The 15,572-nt window shown below is 40.6% G+C and overlaps 1 protein-coding gene across 1 annotated transcript in view; it reads right to left on the bottom strand.

Annotated features, from left to right (window-relative positions):
- Window positions 1–15,572, bottom strand: part of Mctp (multiple C2 domain and transmembrane region protein) — a 674,963-nt gene that overhangs the window by 153,013 nt on the left and 506,378 nt on the right. The window contains exon 14 of the mRNA XM_080277510.1: window positions 2,542–2,693. Coding sequence (XP_080133636.1) covers window positions 2,542–2,693 — 152 coding nt within the window. The remainder of the gene's footprint in view (window positions 1–2,541; window positions 2,694–15,572) is intronic.

Raw genomic sequence — 15,572 nt, 5'->3', positions numbered from 1 at the left:
TGAAAGAAACTGACTGTGCTACATTGTGAGACTTAGGCCAAAATCTGATCAGTTTAAATTTTTCTGGGTTCTATGATTTCAAAATCTAATTTTGCAAACAAACTGTTACTGCACACTCTTCATTTGATATAAATTAAACATCCTTCACTAACCTCCTACCAATCCTCCTGACCAGGAAACTGAGTGGTCAATCTGGCTACTACTACTCCCAAACTTATGCCATCTGTCTACTCTTTCTTTTCCTAAAAAGTTTGTTGCACACAGCATCCTCCACGCATGCCTTCATATCCGTGAGCTGCTGAATCCACACGATGATTTAAACCCCCACCAAAAACTACAATCTCATCACCCCCATACCGCCAAACACAAGTATTAAATCATCCCAGAATCTTTCCTTAATCATCTAAACCACCCTGTGGAGCATATGCCCATATTAATGTAACCAGGAGTATTCCAAACACTATTTTAACACTGTACAATCCTTTCACTTAATCTCAATACATTCATAGGACATTCCACCTACTTCTCTTTGACAATAATGCTTACTACCACAAACATCTACACTTACCTGCCAAATTCAGTTATATCTACAATCCTTGCCAACAAGCATTCTTGCTGATTCTACTCTAACTCAAACTTTCTGTATGCAGCAGACATATACCCACCTCCAGCTCAAGGTCTCCACCACATTCCTCCTCTACCCCTCAAGCTATCCACATTCCAAGATGCCACTCTGAACCCCTTCGCTAATTTAATTTCCTCGGGCATTATTGTATATGGTTTTTGAATTCTTAGTCATATTCAGTAAAGCAATGGAGGAGACGGAACACAGGCCCTGCCTACCCGCACAGCTCTAAGTCCAGGCAGGGGACCAGGGACCCCAAACCCACCAGCTGACGCCAGTGGATGTGGCCTCAGGCACCCAGCCAGGATGGCTACAGGACACCCCCCCCTCCCAACCAGGCATAGCTTGGCACTGTAACTGCCCTGCCATTATGCACTCAATGACAGGTGACATAAACCTTGAACAACAATGCCGTCTGCTGATATACAAGGAAAACACGTCTCATACCAGAAGATTCCATAATATCTGGAGTATAAGGCTTCCATCCACATCAAGAAGCATTTTATAAATAACAAATTAAAAAAAAAAAAATTACAGGTATAATGGTACTACTAGCACCTTCCATAACAAAATCCGAGAAAGAATTGTGCAGGGAAACTACTGAACTAAGGGTGCAACCATGTATCACTATGACCAGGTATTCTTTCCTATCCTGATATCTCTAACTTGTAAATACAGCACTGTGGCACACAGTCTCAGAACATGTACTGTACCAACAAAATCTGACTGCATATCAACTGCTAGCAGCCATGCTTGAGATTCATTCATGGAATATGCATGATGGTGCCATTTTAACATGTTAAAGGTATCATGGAAGGAATTCCTGGCTGCAGTTGTACAGTATGTATGAGAAAAGCATTTACCTTAATGAGTATTGTACCTGCTTTCACCTACTATGGTAGTTACCTTCTACATTACTAATGAAATAAAATCAGTTTTGACATTCTGAATGGATAAGAGTCACTCAGAGCTTTTGATACATGCTTTAGTGCAGTGTACATGTAATGAATACTAAATGTTTTTGAGTAACTTTCAACATCCTTATCTTGAATATGCAAAACACACAAGCCAGCTGATCCATTATCTCTTCTGATTGGAATGTTATGCATTTTACTGTATGAAACACTTGATATACTGTACCTTGACCTGAACAATGACATTCTTATTTAATGTACAGTATACTTAAAACACTTGAACTTACCAAACACAACAAAAACCTAATCTAATTCACTGTGACGACCTAGCCTTAACTAAACTGTATAAAACACAAAACAAAATCTACCAACCCAACACGGACTGACCTAACATAACATAACCAAACATGACCACACCAGGCATCAGGCATGGAGTGAAAAGGGAGTGTGGGGAGTAAATGCCCACCCATTTTAGTCTGACCAATACCTGATAACAATAAAATAATAATATTTACATAGTGGGCAATTAATGCACTCCAACTAGATTAAGCCTGTGCAGGTTTCTATCCAAGGAGTGGCTGGGGTTTATTGTTCACATAATGCTACTCAGGGATCAGTGAGGCTGGTCACTCTCATCTTAAATGTCAGGACCAACTCGCCTAGCCCAGGGCTCCTATGCTCATCATGGGGCAACATAGGATTGGATGATGATGATGATGGTGATGACCAACATACATGCAATTATCTTACTGAATCTGAACTTGCCTCTATTAGTGTTCTGTATTTAGAACAAGCAAAGTAAAGTAGCATTCTTATTTTCTTATTCTTTAAGTACATCAAAGGGGAATTAAGCCAGGAATAATATCCCCCCTCCCCCTTTTTTTCAGTGTGTTGGATCCAGCCCTGCTAACCAAATCTAACCTAGTTCAACTTAACTGAACCTAACTCAACCTACAGTAGTCTCAGTTCTCCCAACCCAACCATAATTTACACCATACCAACCTGAACTTAACATAGGGATCTGAGAGGCCATCAGGGTCCATTGGCAATAACTTTTTGCCTTCAACCAAGACGATGGTGACAACAGAGCTCCAGATCTGGCTCTTCAAACGACGCTGCTGCTCTGCTAGTTTTGACCCTCCCCGTTGCAGGTACTGAGGAAGATAATTCTTGTTAGGGTCATACCTCACATAATATTTACACATTGAAATAACTATCAACAGCAGGTGAATGCAAGTTAAATTAAAAACAAAATTTTGACTGGATTTCAGATGATTAGGTGTGTATGAACCTATATGGTGATAAAAATGATAATATTCTCCAATAAAAAGTGCAGATTCAGTACATGACTGTTGATTTGGTATTTCATCGCACACCAAATAGGATCTCTCCTTCTTCATATATGCTGTGCGATTTATTTTTCCATCCCTTCCATACATTAAATGAAGGAAGGACTACACATGATAGGACCACTGAATTCTAAATGGCACTGGAGACTTGGCACAACTTCCTGTATTACACATTAATGTCCTATTGTACATTAAACGATAAAAAAGGTAAATATTAGAGCGATAAACATATATATGTACAGAATTTTTATCTTAAATTTTTCCAGATTTTGCCCTTTAAACATTTAAGGGGCATTCTTTTTTTTGGGGGGGTTGCTGAGATGTTTATTAAATGCAAGGAATTATATAATTAAAACTTGGCCAAGCTGTGCAATTTTGTCATAAATACAAATCAAAGGATGGTGGCAAGGTTATAATCATAGTAAAGAAGTTGTTAGGTATATTTTTCTATTTTATGCACATCAAAGTCATGTTCCTATATATGCCATTAATTCCCCTTATACATCAACTGATAGAACAAAGATATACTTTAATAAAAAAGTATACAGAGTATTAAAAATAAACAGCTATATCACAATTATGACATGTAAAATACAGAGTTATTGCAATTTAACCCTTTCAATATGATTTACATTCTTCTCAAACATTAGCTGATGACAGATGACAGATGGAACAAGCTCAGCTCTCATTTTGAAGAGTGCTGTGATACACCCAGCCTTTTCTCACAATCAGGAATGTCCATTTAACGTGCAAGCGCAAGGCTCTGCGATATGCAGAGGAGGAGAGAGGTGAAAAGATTAGTAAGAGAGACTAAGAGAGAGTGGATGAGGCATTTGGAAGGAATTTGAGTGTTAAGTGGAGGAAATGTAAGAAAATGTTTTGGAAAGAGGTAAAGAGAGTCAGACAGGGCGTTAAGGAAGTCAGCTTGGGAGTGAAAGATAAAAATGGTAGATCACTGGTGGAAAAGGAAGAAAAAGTGAGCAGATGAAGAGAACACTTTCAGGAATTGTTGAACATAGAGAATGAAAGTATAAGTGGCTAGGGAATGGCTGGGAGAAGGAGGGATGTGAGAAGAGAGGAAGATATCTGTAGGATGAAAGTTGTGGAAGAAATGAAGAATATCAAAATGGGGAAGGCCCTGGGAATTGATGGAGCGTGTGGTGAAATGCTGAAGCATGGGGGAGAGATAGTAGTAGACTGGATGTGGAAGATGTGCAGATTGGCCTAGGAGGAAGGTAAAATCCCAGAGGATTGAAAGTCAGGTATAATTATTCCCCTGTCCATAGGAAATGGGGAAAAAGAAGTGTGTAGTAATCAAAGGGACATTTGTTTTCTTAGTGTAATAAGAAAAGTATATCATAGGATACTTATTTACAGAGTTAGGGAAATAACAGAGGAATCAGTTGGAGAAGAACAAGGTTTTAGGAATGGATGAGGTTGTGTAGATCAGATATTCATTCTTAGGTCTTTAGTGGAAAAGTTTCTAGAGAAGAGAAAGAAGTTGTATGCGGCCTCCATGGATTTGGAGAAAGCATATGACAAGGTGGATAGAAAAGGACTGTGGAAAGTATTATGAATATACGGAGTAAATGGGAAGTTGCTGAATGCTTTGAAGCCAATGTACAGTATAAGGGTGCTAAAGCTGCAGTGCCTGTGGACAGTGAACTGAGTGAATTTTTCTATTTGAAGGTTGGATTCAAACAGGGATGTGTCATGTCTCCATGGTTGTTCAATCTGTATATGGATGGGGTTATAAGAGATACAAAGTAGGGTAGTGGATGCTGGAGCAGCCCTAATAAGAGTGCTAAAACTCCCTGTGCTGTTGCTTGCAGCTGATACTGTGTTGTTGAAGACAAAGGGGAACTGCAAGGCTTGATGAATGAGTTTGGGAGAGTGTATAAGAAACAGAATTTAAAGGTGAATGTAAGGAGGAGTAAAGTTATGGTCTCCGAGAAAATGAAGTCACTGAATGAACAGAGAGGCTGGATGAGGAGGAAATGGAAAATGAGTGAATTTAAGTACTTTGGTAGTGTGATGAGTAAGGATGGAAGTTTAGAGGATGAAGTACTTGAAAGGGTACAACAAGGAAGAAAGGCTGCTGGTTCTTTGAAAGCAGTGATAAGAAACAGAGAAGTGAGCATGGAAGTTAAAAAGTTACTGCATGACAGTCTTGTGATACTAACTCTAATGTATGGAAGTGAAGCTTGGACCTTGTTGGAGCAACACAAGTAAAAAATGAGACTAGTGGAAATGAGTCATTTGAAAGAAGAATGTGGAGTCACATGGAAAGGCAGATTGACAAATGAGGATGCAGTGTTGTGGTGTGGATGTGCATGTGACAGGAAGCATTAGGAGAAACAGACTGAGGTGGTTTGGCCATGTGGAGAGGATGAAGGGCAAGAGACTGATGTGGAGAGTATATGTAAGGTTGAAGGGGGGAGAGGGAGGGGGAGGCCAAGGATGAGATGGAGGGATGGAGTAGAGAGGTATATGAGAGAAGGGGGTGTGAGCTGGGAGCAGAGCAATGCAATTGTGGGGGATAGGGGGGACATGGAGGCGATTTGTTTGTGGCCATCCCATACAGGATTAAGGCGTCTGGCAATAGATAGATTGACAGACATGGACTGTCAGTTCAATGAATGAATCAAAGTCAGGTCTTAATTAAGAGCGAGCAAGCCAAACATGTGAAGTGAGCAAGTGTTGTGAAGCAATTTTACTATGTTCAGCTGAGAAATGAGTGGCTCAACATGACACGGCTTAACCACAATAGTTTTCAAGAGGCTAATAACTTCTCTGCTACGTGAAATTGAGAAGAGATTCTTACAGCAGTTAGCAGATACACTCAATAAATTTTTTAAACTATGCAGTATACTTAATCACGAGACCAAAGAAACCCCTTGGAATCCCAACTTTCCACGGGAATGTACCAAGGGCTTCAACTGACATGCTCCGCTATGAAACTGAATTTAAAAATAAATTTTTAAAACTATGCAGTATACTTACTCATGAGACCAAAGAAACCCCTTGGAATCCCAACTTTCCACGGGAATGTACCAAGGGCTTCAATTGACATGCTCCGCTATGAAACTGAATTTTAAAATATTTCCTGTTGAAACTGTTTTCTTGCATGAATTCTAACAATTAAATATCAGATATTATACTCATAATATTACATGAATGTTTTTTTTCTTTGTTTAGTTTTGTCATTCGATCAATATCCAAGCATTTACCGACACAGTTCATTAAGCAAAGAACTGAACATTGTGCATGTGATAAATGGTATGGTACCTTGCTATATGCACATCCAGAGAGAAAGCATGGGAAAAAAAATGTTAGAAAATAAATATTTTAGCTCAATTATTCTTCTGTTATTGTTCTACTACCTCACCATAAATGCTGAAAGTTTACACCAAGATGAAATTATGATGATAGGCATCTGTACAAATGCTTGCTTGCTTGTCACACGCTCAAAGTGCACTTTACTGGTATTTATATAGGTGAGCAACTACAGTGTTCAATAAACCAAATAAAAGTACAGTAATTCAATGCGATGATGTAGAGGACCGTTGTATTAGCAGCGAGTCAATGCTCATAAATACTGAAATTATACAAATTAAAAGGATCACTCCTATTGGCTATAATTTTTCTAAGTAATATTTAAATATTTTAAATGAAAAATGCCACAAATCACACTGTTCGACAGGAGAGTAAAAATAATCCATGACTATTGCAGGCATGGTAACTCAGCAAGGACTGGTGTTGGAGCGAATCTCTCTCTCTCTCTAATTACGTGACCGTGCAATTGTAGTATATCATGAGACTGCTGCTAGGGTCATCTCAAGTAAGGCAGGGTAGACTGGAAAAATTTGGCTAGATGGACAGATAGACAGATGGATGGATAAAGATACTCAAATTCTATCTATTGCCAGATGTCTTAATCCCGTAAGGGGTGGCCACAAACAAATCACTTCCATGTCGCCCTGTCCCCCGCCATTTCACTGCCCTGCTCCCAGTTCACACCCCCTCTCTCATATACCTCTCCACTCCATCTCTCCATCTCATCCGTGGCCTCCCCCTCCCTCCCTCCACCTCACTCACATACTCTCTCCTCATCAGTCTCTCACTCTCCATCCTCTCCACGTGGCCAAACTACCCCAATATATTTCTCCTAATGCTTCCTATCACATCCACATCCACACCACAACACTCCTTCACTTCCTTTGTCAGTCTGTCTCTCCATGTGACTCCACATGCTCCTCATTTCCACTGGTCTCACTCTTGACTTGTGTCCCTCCAACAAGGGCCAAGCTTCACTTCCATAAGTTAGAGTTGGTATCACAATACTGTCATGTAGTAACTTTTTCACTTCCAGGCTCACTTCCTTGTTTCTTATCACTGCTTTCAAGGAACCAGCAACCTTCCTTCCTTGTTGTACCCTTTCAAGCGCTTCACCCTCTAAACTACCACCCTTACTGATCACACTACCCAAGTACTTAAATTCACTCACATTTTCCATTTCCTCCTCATCCAACCTCTCTGTAAATTCACTGACATCATTTTTCTTGAAGACCATAACTTTACTCTTCCCTACTTTCACCTTTAGATTCCATTTCTTACACACTCTTCCAAACTCATTCACTAAGCCTTGCAGCTCCCCTTCGTCTTCACTTAACAACACAGTATCAGCTGCACACAACAGTACAGGGAGTTTCCAAACACTGCCTTCTCTCATTAGGGGCCACTCCAACATCCACTGCCCTACCTTGTATCACCTATAACTCCATCCATATAAAGACTGAACAACCATGGGGACATGACACATCCCTGTTTCAATACAACCTTCAAATAGAAAAATCCACTCATTTTAATATACTGAAATGCTGATTATGTACAAGCTGTAAATGGAAAGATCTATCTATCTATCTATTGCCAGACGCCTTAATCCTTAAGGGGTGGCCACAAACAAATTACCTACAGTACATGTTGCCCTGTCCCCCACCATTTCAAATGGAAAGAGGAACACATATACTCTAATACAAAAGTATGTCAACTATAACGAGGCAAATAGGATCTGTACAACAAAGCAGCAGCAGCAACAACAACAACAACAACAACAACAACAAAACAACAATAATAATAATAATAATAATAATACTGTAATAATAATAATAATAATATCTTGTATTTAGGGGTTCCCACCATCCAATTACAGTAATCAACGCTGTGTAAACTTCAGGTGGCTCTACATTAATGACAAGCCAAGTAATCCAAGAAATAATTTATTATGATGGGTGGTAACCATAAAACCAAATGGATGCCTGGTGGCCTAGTGGGAGTAGGTTAGGATGATGCAATCCTTTGGTTTCCATCTGAGGATTGGTTTGGGTTAACTGTTCACATAATGTCATTTAAAAGCGAAACTGGTAACCTATGCCTTAAATGACAGGATTTGGCAGGCTTAGCTCTGGACCCATACACTCCTGATGGGACATAAAAGGGATTGGATGATAAACAGTGAGAAAATAATATTTCCTAACTACGTTCAGCTTCATTGTTGTTATTGTTGTTGTTGATCAACGTCGGTTTATCTGGCCGAGCAGACCCATCAACTGCAGGAAAACTGCCCCTGCTGGGGCATCTCACGCAGTAACCCACTCTGACGGGTCAGTGCCCAATCAGCTAGTGTCAATTCAAGAAAGCTGGAAACATAAACAACCTTGTGTTACTATAAATATTTAGAATAAAGGCATTTAGGCAATGGCTCAGTCAGTAGTTTAAGGATTTGAATTTCATGTAAAGCAGACTTTACCGATCTACCAGAAGACCCGCCGACATGTCGTAAAAATACCCCCTCTAGTACCAATACACCAGTCCTGTATGAGACAGCTCTAGCATGTATTCAGTATGAACGGTGGGTGTTAGTGCCGAGGTGGTGACATGTAAAGGTGTATGATATGTAGGAGGACTACTGGGCCTTGGGACCAGGCTGTGAAGCCTATGCCCAGAGTCGAGCACAAAAAATTACAAGTAGACCATGCATATTTCACACTGGATTTTTTTGGCCATGTGGAGAGGATGGAGGGTGAGAGACTGATGAGGAGAGTGTATGTGAGTGAGGTGGAAGGGGGGAGGAGGGGGAGGCTGAGGATGAGATGGAGGGATGGGGTGGAGAGGGATATGAGAGAGGGGGGGGTGAGTCGGGAGCAGGGCAGTGAAATGGCGGGGGACAGGCGACGTGGAGGCGATTTGTTTGTGGCCACCCCATACGGGATTGAGGCGTCTGGCAATAGATAGATAGATTTTTTTTTTTTCCTTTATTATATTTGCCCACCTTTCACCCTGACTGCAATTACAAAAGTTTCTTGTATAAGCAGCATCTTCGTGTGTATTCATTTAAGACAGGTCGTCAGTTTGAGACTGGTTAGGGAGGTCATAGTGTTGGGAGGAATTAACACAAACACAGCGGTATTTACAATCAATTCACTATTGCAACTATTATTTCCTGTTACAGGAAGAACTATGAGAGTGCAGAATCTTTCCAGGCACCTTGTTATTGAGTAGAAAGTGACAAGAATAAAATTATACGTACAGTGGAAGCTCGATTATCCAGGCTCGGATTATCCAGCTTTCGGTATATCCGGGCCGTGACCCAATGGTTCAGTGGTATAGTAATTCGTAGAATTATCCGTACGATAGCTCCGGTTTAAACAGGAAGCATCCAGTTTCTAGGGAGAGAGGCATGGATAAACCAGAGAGAGTTTTGCTCACCCTGCCCCCACCCACACCTCCTGCTCACAACTCGATCACAAGGGTGGTAGGATGGAGTTTGGTGAGGCAACTGTTACTCCTGACGTAGCCTAACTTGCTTAACTACTTAATAATTTAACCTAACCTGACCTAACCTGGGCTCCAGTTGGGAAATTGGGAAACTAAATCCACTTTTGTGTACGATGAGTTTCATCCATTATGCCCTAAGGAATTGTAGGTACGGCTTAAAGAACGTGATAAAAGAGAAAATCTTTCAGCAAGAGAAGGTAATTTACTACCCTCAAAATAGAAAAACACAGAAAACAAACTGGAGGAATATGAAGTGAATTGGTGAGGTCTTTAGGCTGTATGCTTAGACGAAAAGTAATGGGTTTCCTAGTTTTAGGGAACGAAATGAAACAAGAATGTCTGCTTATCAGAAAAAAAAAAAATACTCATCTCATGTGTTCTCGTAAGTTAGCATTGAGTTCTGCATTTTTCGTTAGGTATCGCGCCTCCCAACACATTTCGGACCAACAGAGCATTGTTATTTCTTCCTCTTACATTTACTGTTCACTCTTTTGTTCGTTCTTAAGTGTACTGTATGTGTGAAAGAGAGAATTAATACAAACAATAATGCATTCCATTAACCCCATCATAGCTGTCAGCCTCGAACAATGCTTTACTGTACCGGTGTCAGGATGTTGGGTTAGGGAGAGCTATAAAAAACTGCGAACAATTATGGGAAGGGAACGAAGGTCACTGGAATGTTTTCACGACCCTCCTCTACCATCTCAAACAGTCAGGCGGCCTGCCACTTCATCTCAGATGTTTTCGCCGATATGTTTAAATGCTAATGTAACATGCACCCTAATTATGAGTAAGTTTCTTCCAATATGCTGGAAACAAACGTAGGTAAGGCTTAAGGAACGTTATGATAATAAGAAAACAAACTAGAAAAATACAAAAACAAACTAGAGAATATGAATTGAATTGGTAAGGTTATTATGCTGTATGCTTGGACGAAAATTTAAGAGTTTCACAATTATAGGGGACGAAATGGAACAATTATGTTTACTAATAAGAAAAAATACTTTCATCTCAAGTGTTCTTGTAAGGTGGCATTCAGTTCCACATTCATTGTTCGATGTCGCTTCCCAACACATTTCGGACCGACAGAGCATACAGTTATTTCTGCTCCTTACAGTTAAGTGTACATTTATTGCACATTCTTTTGTTCGTTCGTGTATGTGTGAAAGAGAGTATTGATACAAACAATAATGTATTCCATTAACCCCTTATGGCTGTTAGCCTTGAACAATGCTTTACTGTACCGGTGTCAGTAACGTTAAGTTAGGGAGAGCCATAAACACTGCGAACAATTATGGGAAGGGAACCAAGGTCACTGGTATGTTTATACGACCCTACTCTACAATCCCAAACAGCTCGGCGGTCCTTTCATCCCAGATGTTTTCGCCGATATGTTTAAATGCTAAAGTAACATGCACCCTAACTTTATGTTTAAATTCTAATGTAACATGCCCCCTAATTTTCTTTCACGAATCATAACAAATCACAAGATGGGTTTAGGGAGGAGGGGAAAAAGCCAGGTGTACCAGACGAGTCTTTTCACATCTGTAAGAAAAAGAAACTGACTTTATAACTTTGAAAAATGGTTTCAAGGTCTGCCACGGGAGTACACAAATTTCTGAACTCACGAACATTGAGTATTTGAGGGGGGTAAACATACGCTTTGCTGTAAGCGGTAAAAGCACCTTACCAAATCAGTTCATCCTGATAGTCTGTTATATTTTTCTGATTATTTCTGGGTTGGTAAATAAACATTTCTTGTTAAATCTTTCCCCGCTGTTTTTATCTGTTCTGGTGTGACGACTCTTTAATTCGTTAACGTAATGGTAGAAGACACTGTTCTAATCTAAGTGTTTAAACCTGGCCTAACCTAGCTTAACTGCACCTAATAATGTAACCTAACCTAATCTTCAGTTGGGAAGTTGGGAAACGAAGTCCACATTTGAGTACGATGAGTTTCGTCCATTGTGCTGGAAACAATCGTAGGTACAGCTTTAGAACGTGACGATACTAACAGGGAGGAAATCTTTCAGTAAGAAAACGTGATTTACCGAACTGAATATAGTCTGAAAAATACTGAAACAAGCTGGAGGAATATACATTGAACTGGAAAGGTCTTTCTGGTACTTAAGTGTACATTTACCGGTAAATAAATCAGTCTAACAGTACAGTACTTGTGTTTCAGCCGGATTAATCGTGCTTTCGGATTAATCAGGCACCCCTTAACACCATATAGCCCGGATAATCGGGCTATCTCTGTACTTAGTTATTTTGATATATATGATGGACAAGGAAAAGTGTGTGTAGAATCTCATGTCTCTTGTTCTTCCTGCAAAATAAATATCGAGTTAAGACTTGGGACTGATCGTTGTTTGTTTATGAATCGGGCTCAGTTAAGTACGGGGGGTTAAGGAACGATAAATGGTTTTATCGGGGGGCGAGTTGGAATAAGTTACATCAGTAGATTCTGGCCCGTTCAGTGCGACGGCGTCTATTGTATCTTTTTCATGACTAACACCCCTTTCGTTCTAACTTGGCCTAAAATTGCCATCCCTCCATCTTGAATGCTGAGTTGTGGGAACAGATTAACTCAATAAAATGATCCCGGTCAAGAAGTAGTGCTATGGAAAGAACGTAGAGCTGTAGCATTATCTTTTTCTGTCAATCAGCTATGTGACAGAGGCTGGAAAATGACGAAAATCTGGTCCATGTTAGGATAAAACGGGTAGGCTACAGATGATTTTGTACAGATTTGGTGAGACCAAACTTCGAGAGTCTTAAACTGAATAAAATAGTCGTCAGCAGCAAGAATACAACAAAGGCATCACCGTGATGATGGGGCTAAATTACAATACGATTGGTCTTTAGTCAGGGGCATACCAAGAGATTTTGGGGCCCGGGGGGCTAGGTTCTTTGTGGGGCCCTGCAAAGAACCTAGCCCCCCTAATTCTCAAAACTTATCTAATATCTCAGCCGGGATTGACGGGATGATTATACATATTATTAAATATTAATTAAAAAGCTTATAAATTTTTAAGGCTTTTGAGGGCCCTCTCAATTGGGGGCCCGGGGGACAGTTTCAAACAGAACCCCCCACCCCCCCTCAGGTACGCCACTGTCTTTAGTCATGCCGGATGTAGACTTATAGCTAAGGTCATTGTGCTTTATTTAAGCTTATATTCCACAGTTTTACTATCTTGCATACTTTCGTCGGGTCTTGAGATGGTTACTTGACAATGCAGACTGTACAAAAAATAAACATGGGGAAATCCTTTTGTAAGTAATTATCATGGTTTATGTTAATATTGTTCTCATACTTTTGTTTTAAGGAAAAGAGCTGGGAACAACAAATATGCAGATGATATATATATATATATATATATATATATATATATATATATATATATAAATATGCGGAACTGAAAAAATACTGAAACTGAATGCGAAGACATTAGGGTAATACTATTACATCCTGGCAATCATTATCTTTACCGTTGTTCAATCAACTCTTCCCTACATTCACCTTTAAATTCCATTTCTTACACACACTTTCAAACTCATTCACCGAGCCTTGCAGCTCCCCTTCGTCTTCACTTAACACCAAGACAGATTGTAGAATCTTTAAAATTGTTTAACTTTTCTCTCTCTAATGGTACATTAGTCAATGCTAAGCGTGACAGAGTCTTCACGCAGTTAATGAAAAAAAAAGAAAAAAAATTCCAATCACATCTAGAAATATATCACATCATATAAGTGGACAACTGCACGAGAGCATACATACTCCGACTGTTTGAGCAGAAGTGACTGAGAAATAAAAGGAACAAATAAAGACAGTGACATGTTAAACTGAAAGTAAGTTTACGTCCAATCATCATACTGTACTTTAATCTTGGTTACTACAGTAGTATGCCATCCACTAAAAAAGTCACCACTTACTTCTGCCACTTTGCTCAGTCTGTCGCCGAGTTTCTTGTGCCCCTTGACCTGGTCACAATGGCCAGGTGTGGCAGGCAGGTCTTTCACTTTGAGCTTGGGGCTTGACGCGGTGTCCTCTGGCTTTGGGTCATCAATGCCTGAGGGTAGGAGAGAGGGGCGACGCGAACTGAACAGGTTGCCAAACAGACTCCTTGGCTCACTGTCTTGCTGTGAAAGTGGCTCGTGTCTGTCCTCCTGGCTGTGGTGCGAGCTGCTGTCATCGTCGGTGACTACTTCAGACAGTTCGGAATGTGACCTGGATAAGTCAGACCTCGTGGGCACCAACAGGCACTTCGGGGAATCGAGTGTGCTTTTCAGTTTCTCCCTAACTTCAGACAACACACAACTCGTGCTTTTCTTATTGTTCAAAGCAAGTTCTATCGACTTACAGTTTTCGTTATCGCTCTTACTATTCAGCTCCTCGCTTGACAAAAGACTGACATCTTCTGCTCCGCTACATATCATGCCTTCTAAGAATGCATGGTGAAGTGCTTCAGAGAGTGCGGAGTAAGTCTGCGATTTACCCATTACATGCGTGCGAGGAGGCGGGAAATCGGTCACACTCAAACCGCACTTGTCCTCATTAGGGGTGTTAATTACACTGTTATTATTGAGTCTAGAGAGCATGGGCAGTTCAGATGAGGTAATAATGTCACCCTCAGGCACGCACAAGTAAGGCTGCGACCCATCCTGGAAGTCCGAGTCACTGGATACCTGAAATTTTCCTTCCTCGGACTCTGAATAGGCTTCCTCTTCGCGTTCACTGGTACTGGGCGAGGGGGTTCTGCTTCTAAACACTTTCCTGAATGCCCGGGCGAGGGAACTACCAACCATTTTCCGTCTAACACGTGCAGGACTCCCACTCTTGTCCTCTGCAGGATTAGGCGAGTCCTTCTTCTTGATGATATTGATAGGCTCGCTGACGGTGAGGTGGAAGTCGAGGGCAGGGTCACTTACTCCCAGGGCAGGGTCCATACACCCCGGGGGAGGGGGAGGCTCAGTTGCCACACCCTCGCTCATCTCGTCTCACCTCACCACCATCACCAGCACTAACACCTACCACAGTTCTTTGATTCGGAAAGCAATGCACAATAATAAAAGGGTACATGAAGAGACAATAAACAACACTACACAGTCCTCCTACAGAAAATACAGTAAACCACCGTTACACAATCCTCGTATGTAAATTTGTGTAGTACACCATCATAATAAATGATAAACCACAGCACACTTTGCCTCATCTCTACTATGGCATCTTTTGTTCTTCATTCCAGCTACCGCTTGACAATTATATTCGGCTGAGGGGAGACCAACTGTTGTTCGAGGGGTTAATGAGGGCTACATCAAACCCCTTCAGTTCGAAAACTCTCCCATAAACTCAATAATATCCTTTGGTGGTAGCAAAAACAATTATGAAAGACGTCAATACAATGAGTGGATGAATATGGGACTCAGAAGTGAACATGAACAAAATTAATACGATACACAATCACTCAAAGGCCGAGTTTTTGTGAGGTTAGGAGGCTTCGTGACATAATTACCAGAGTTTGCGTAATACATTTTACGATTATCTTCTACTTCACATCATTATGATAACGACAAAAACTGCATACAATAACATACACTTGAATGGCAACGCGCACCAGGCCTACGCATACATACTATACGTTCTTATCCCCTTGAATCGTTATTATTATTTTTTTTTTATCAGGTCGATTCCCACTATCTCTAGATGATTTTGTTTAATTCGGAAGAGTTCCACAGAAATGAAGGAGTTAATAGTAAGGCTGTATCTAATCTCCCTGCAGTTAGAAAAGTCTCTCTACAGCAAATAAAAGCGTCTGAAGATAGCAGAAATGGCGACTATTACTT

This window comes from Coenobita brevimanus, chromosome 70, assembly GCF_032717465.1.
Source record: "Coenobita brevimanus isolate Jiangsu-jjx chromosome 70, ASM3271746v2, whole genome shotgun sequence".
In the NCBI taxonomy this organism is placed as follows: Eukaryota; Metazoa; Arthropoda; class Malacostraca; order Decapoda; family Coenobitidae; genus Coenobita; species Coenobita brevimanus.
Note: the sequence above shows the minus strand (reverse complement) of the source record. Positions and strands in the feature narration are given on the sequence as shown.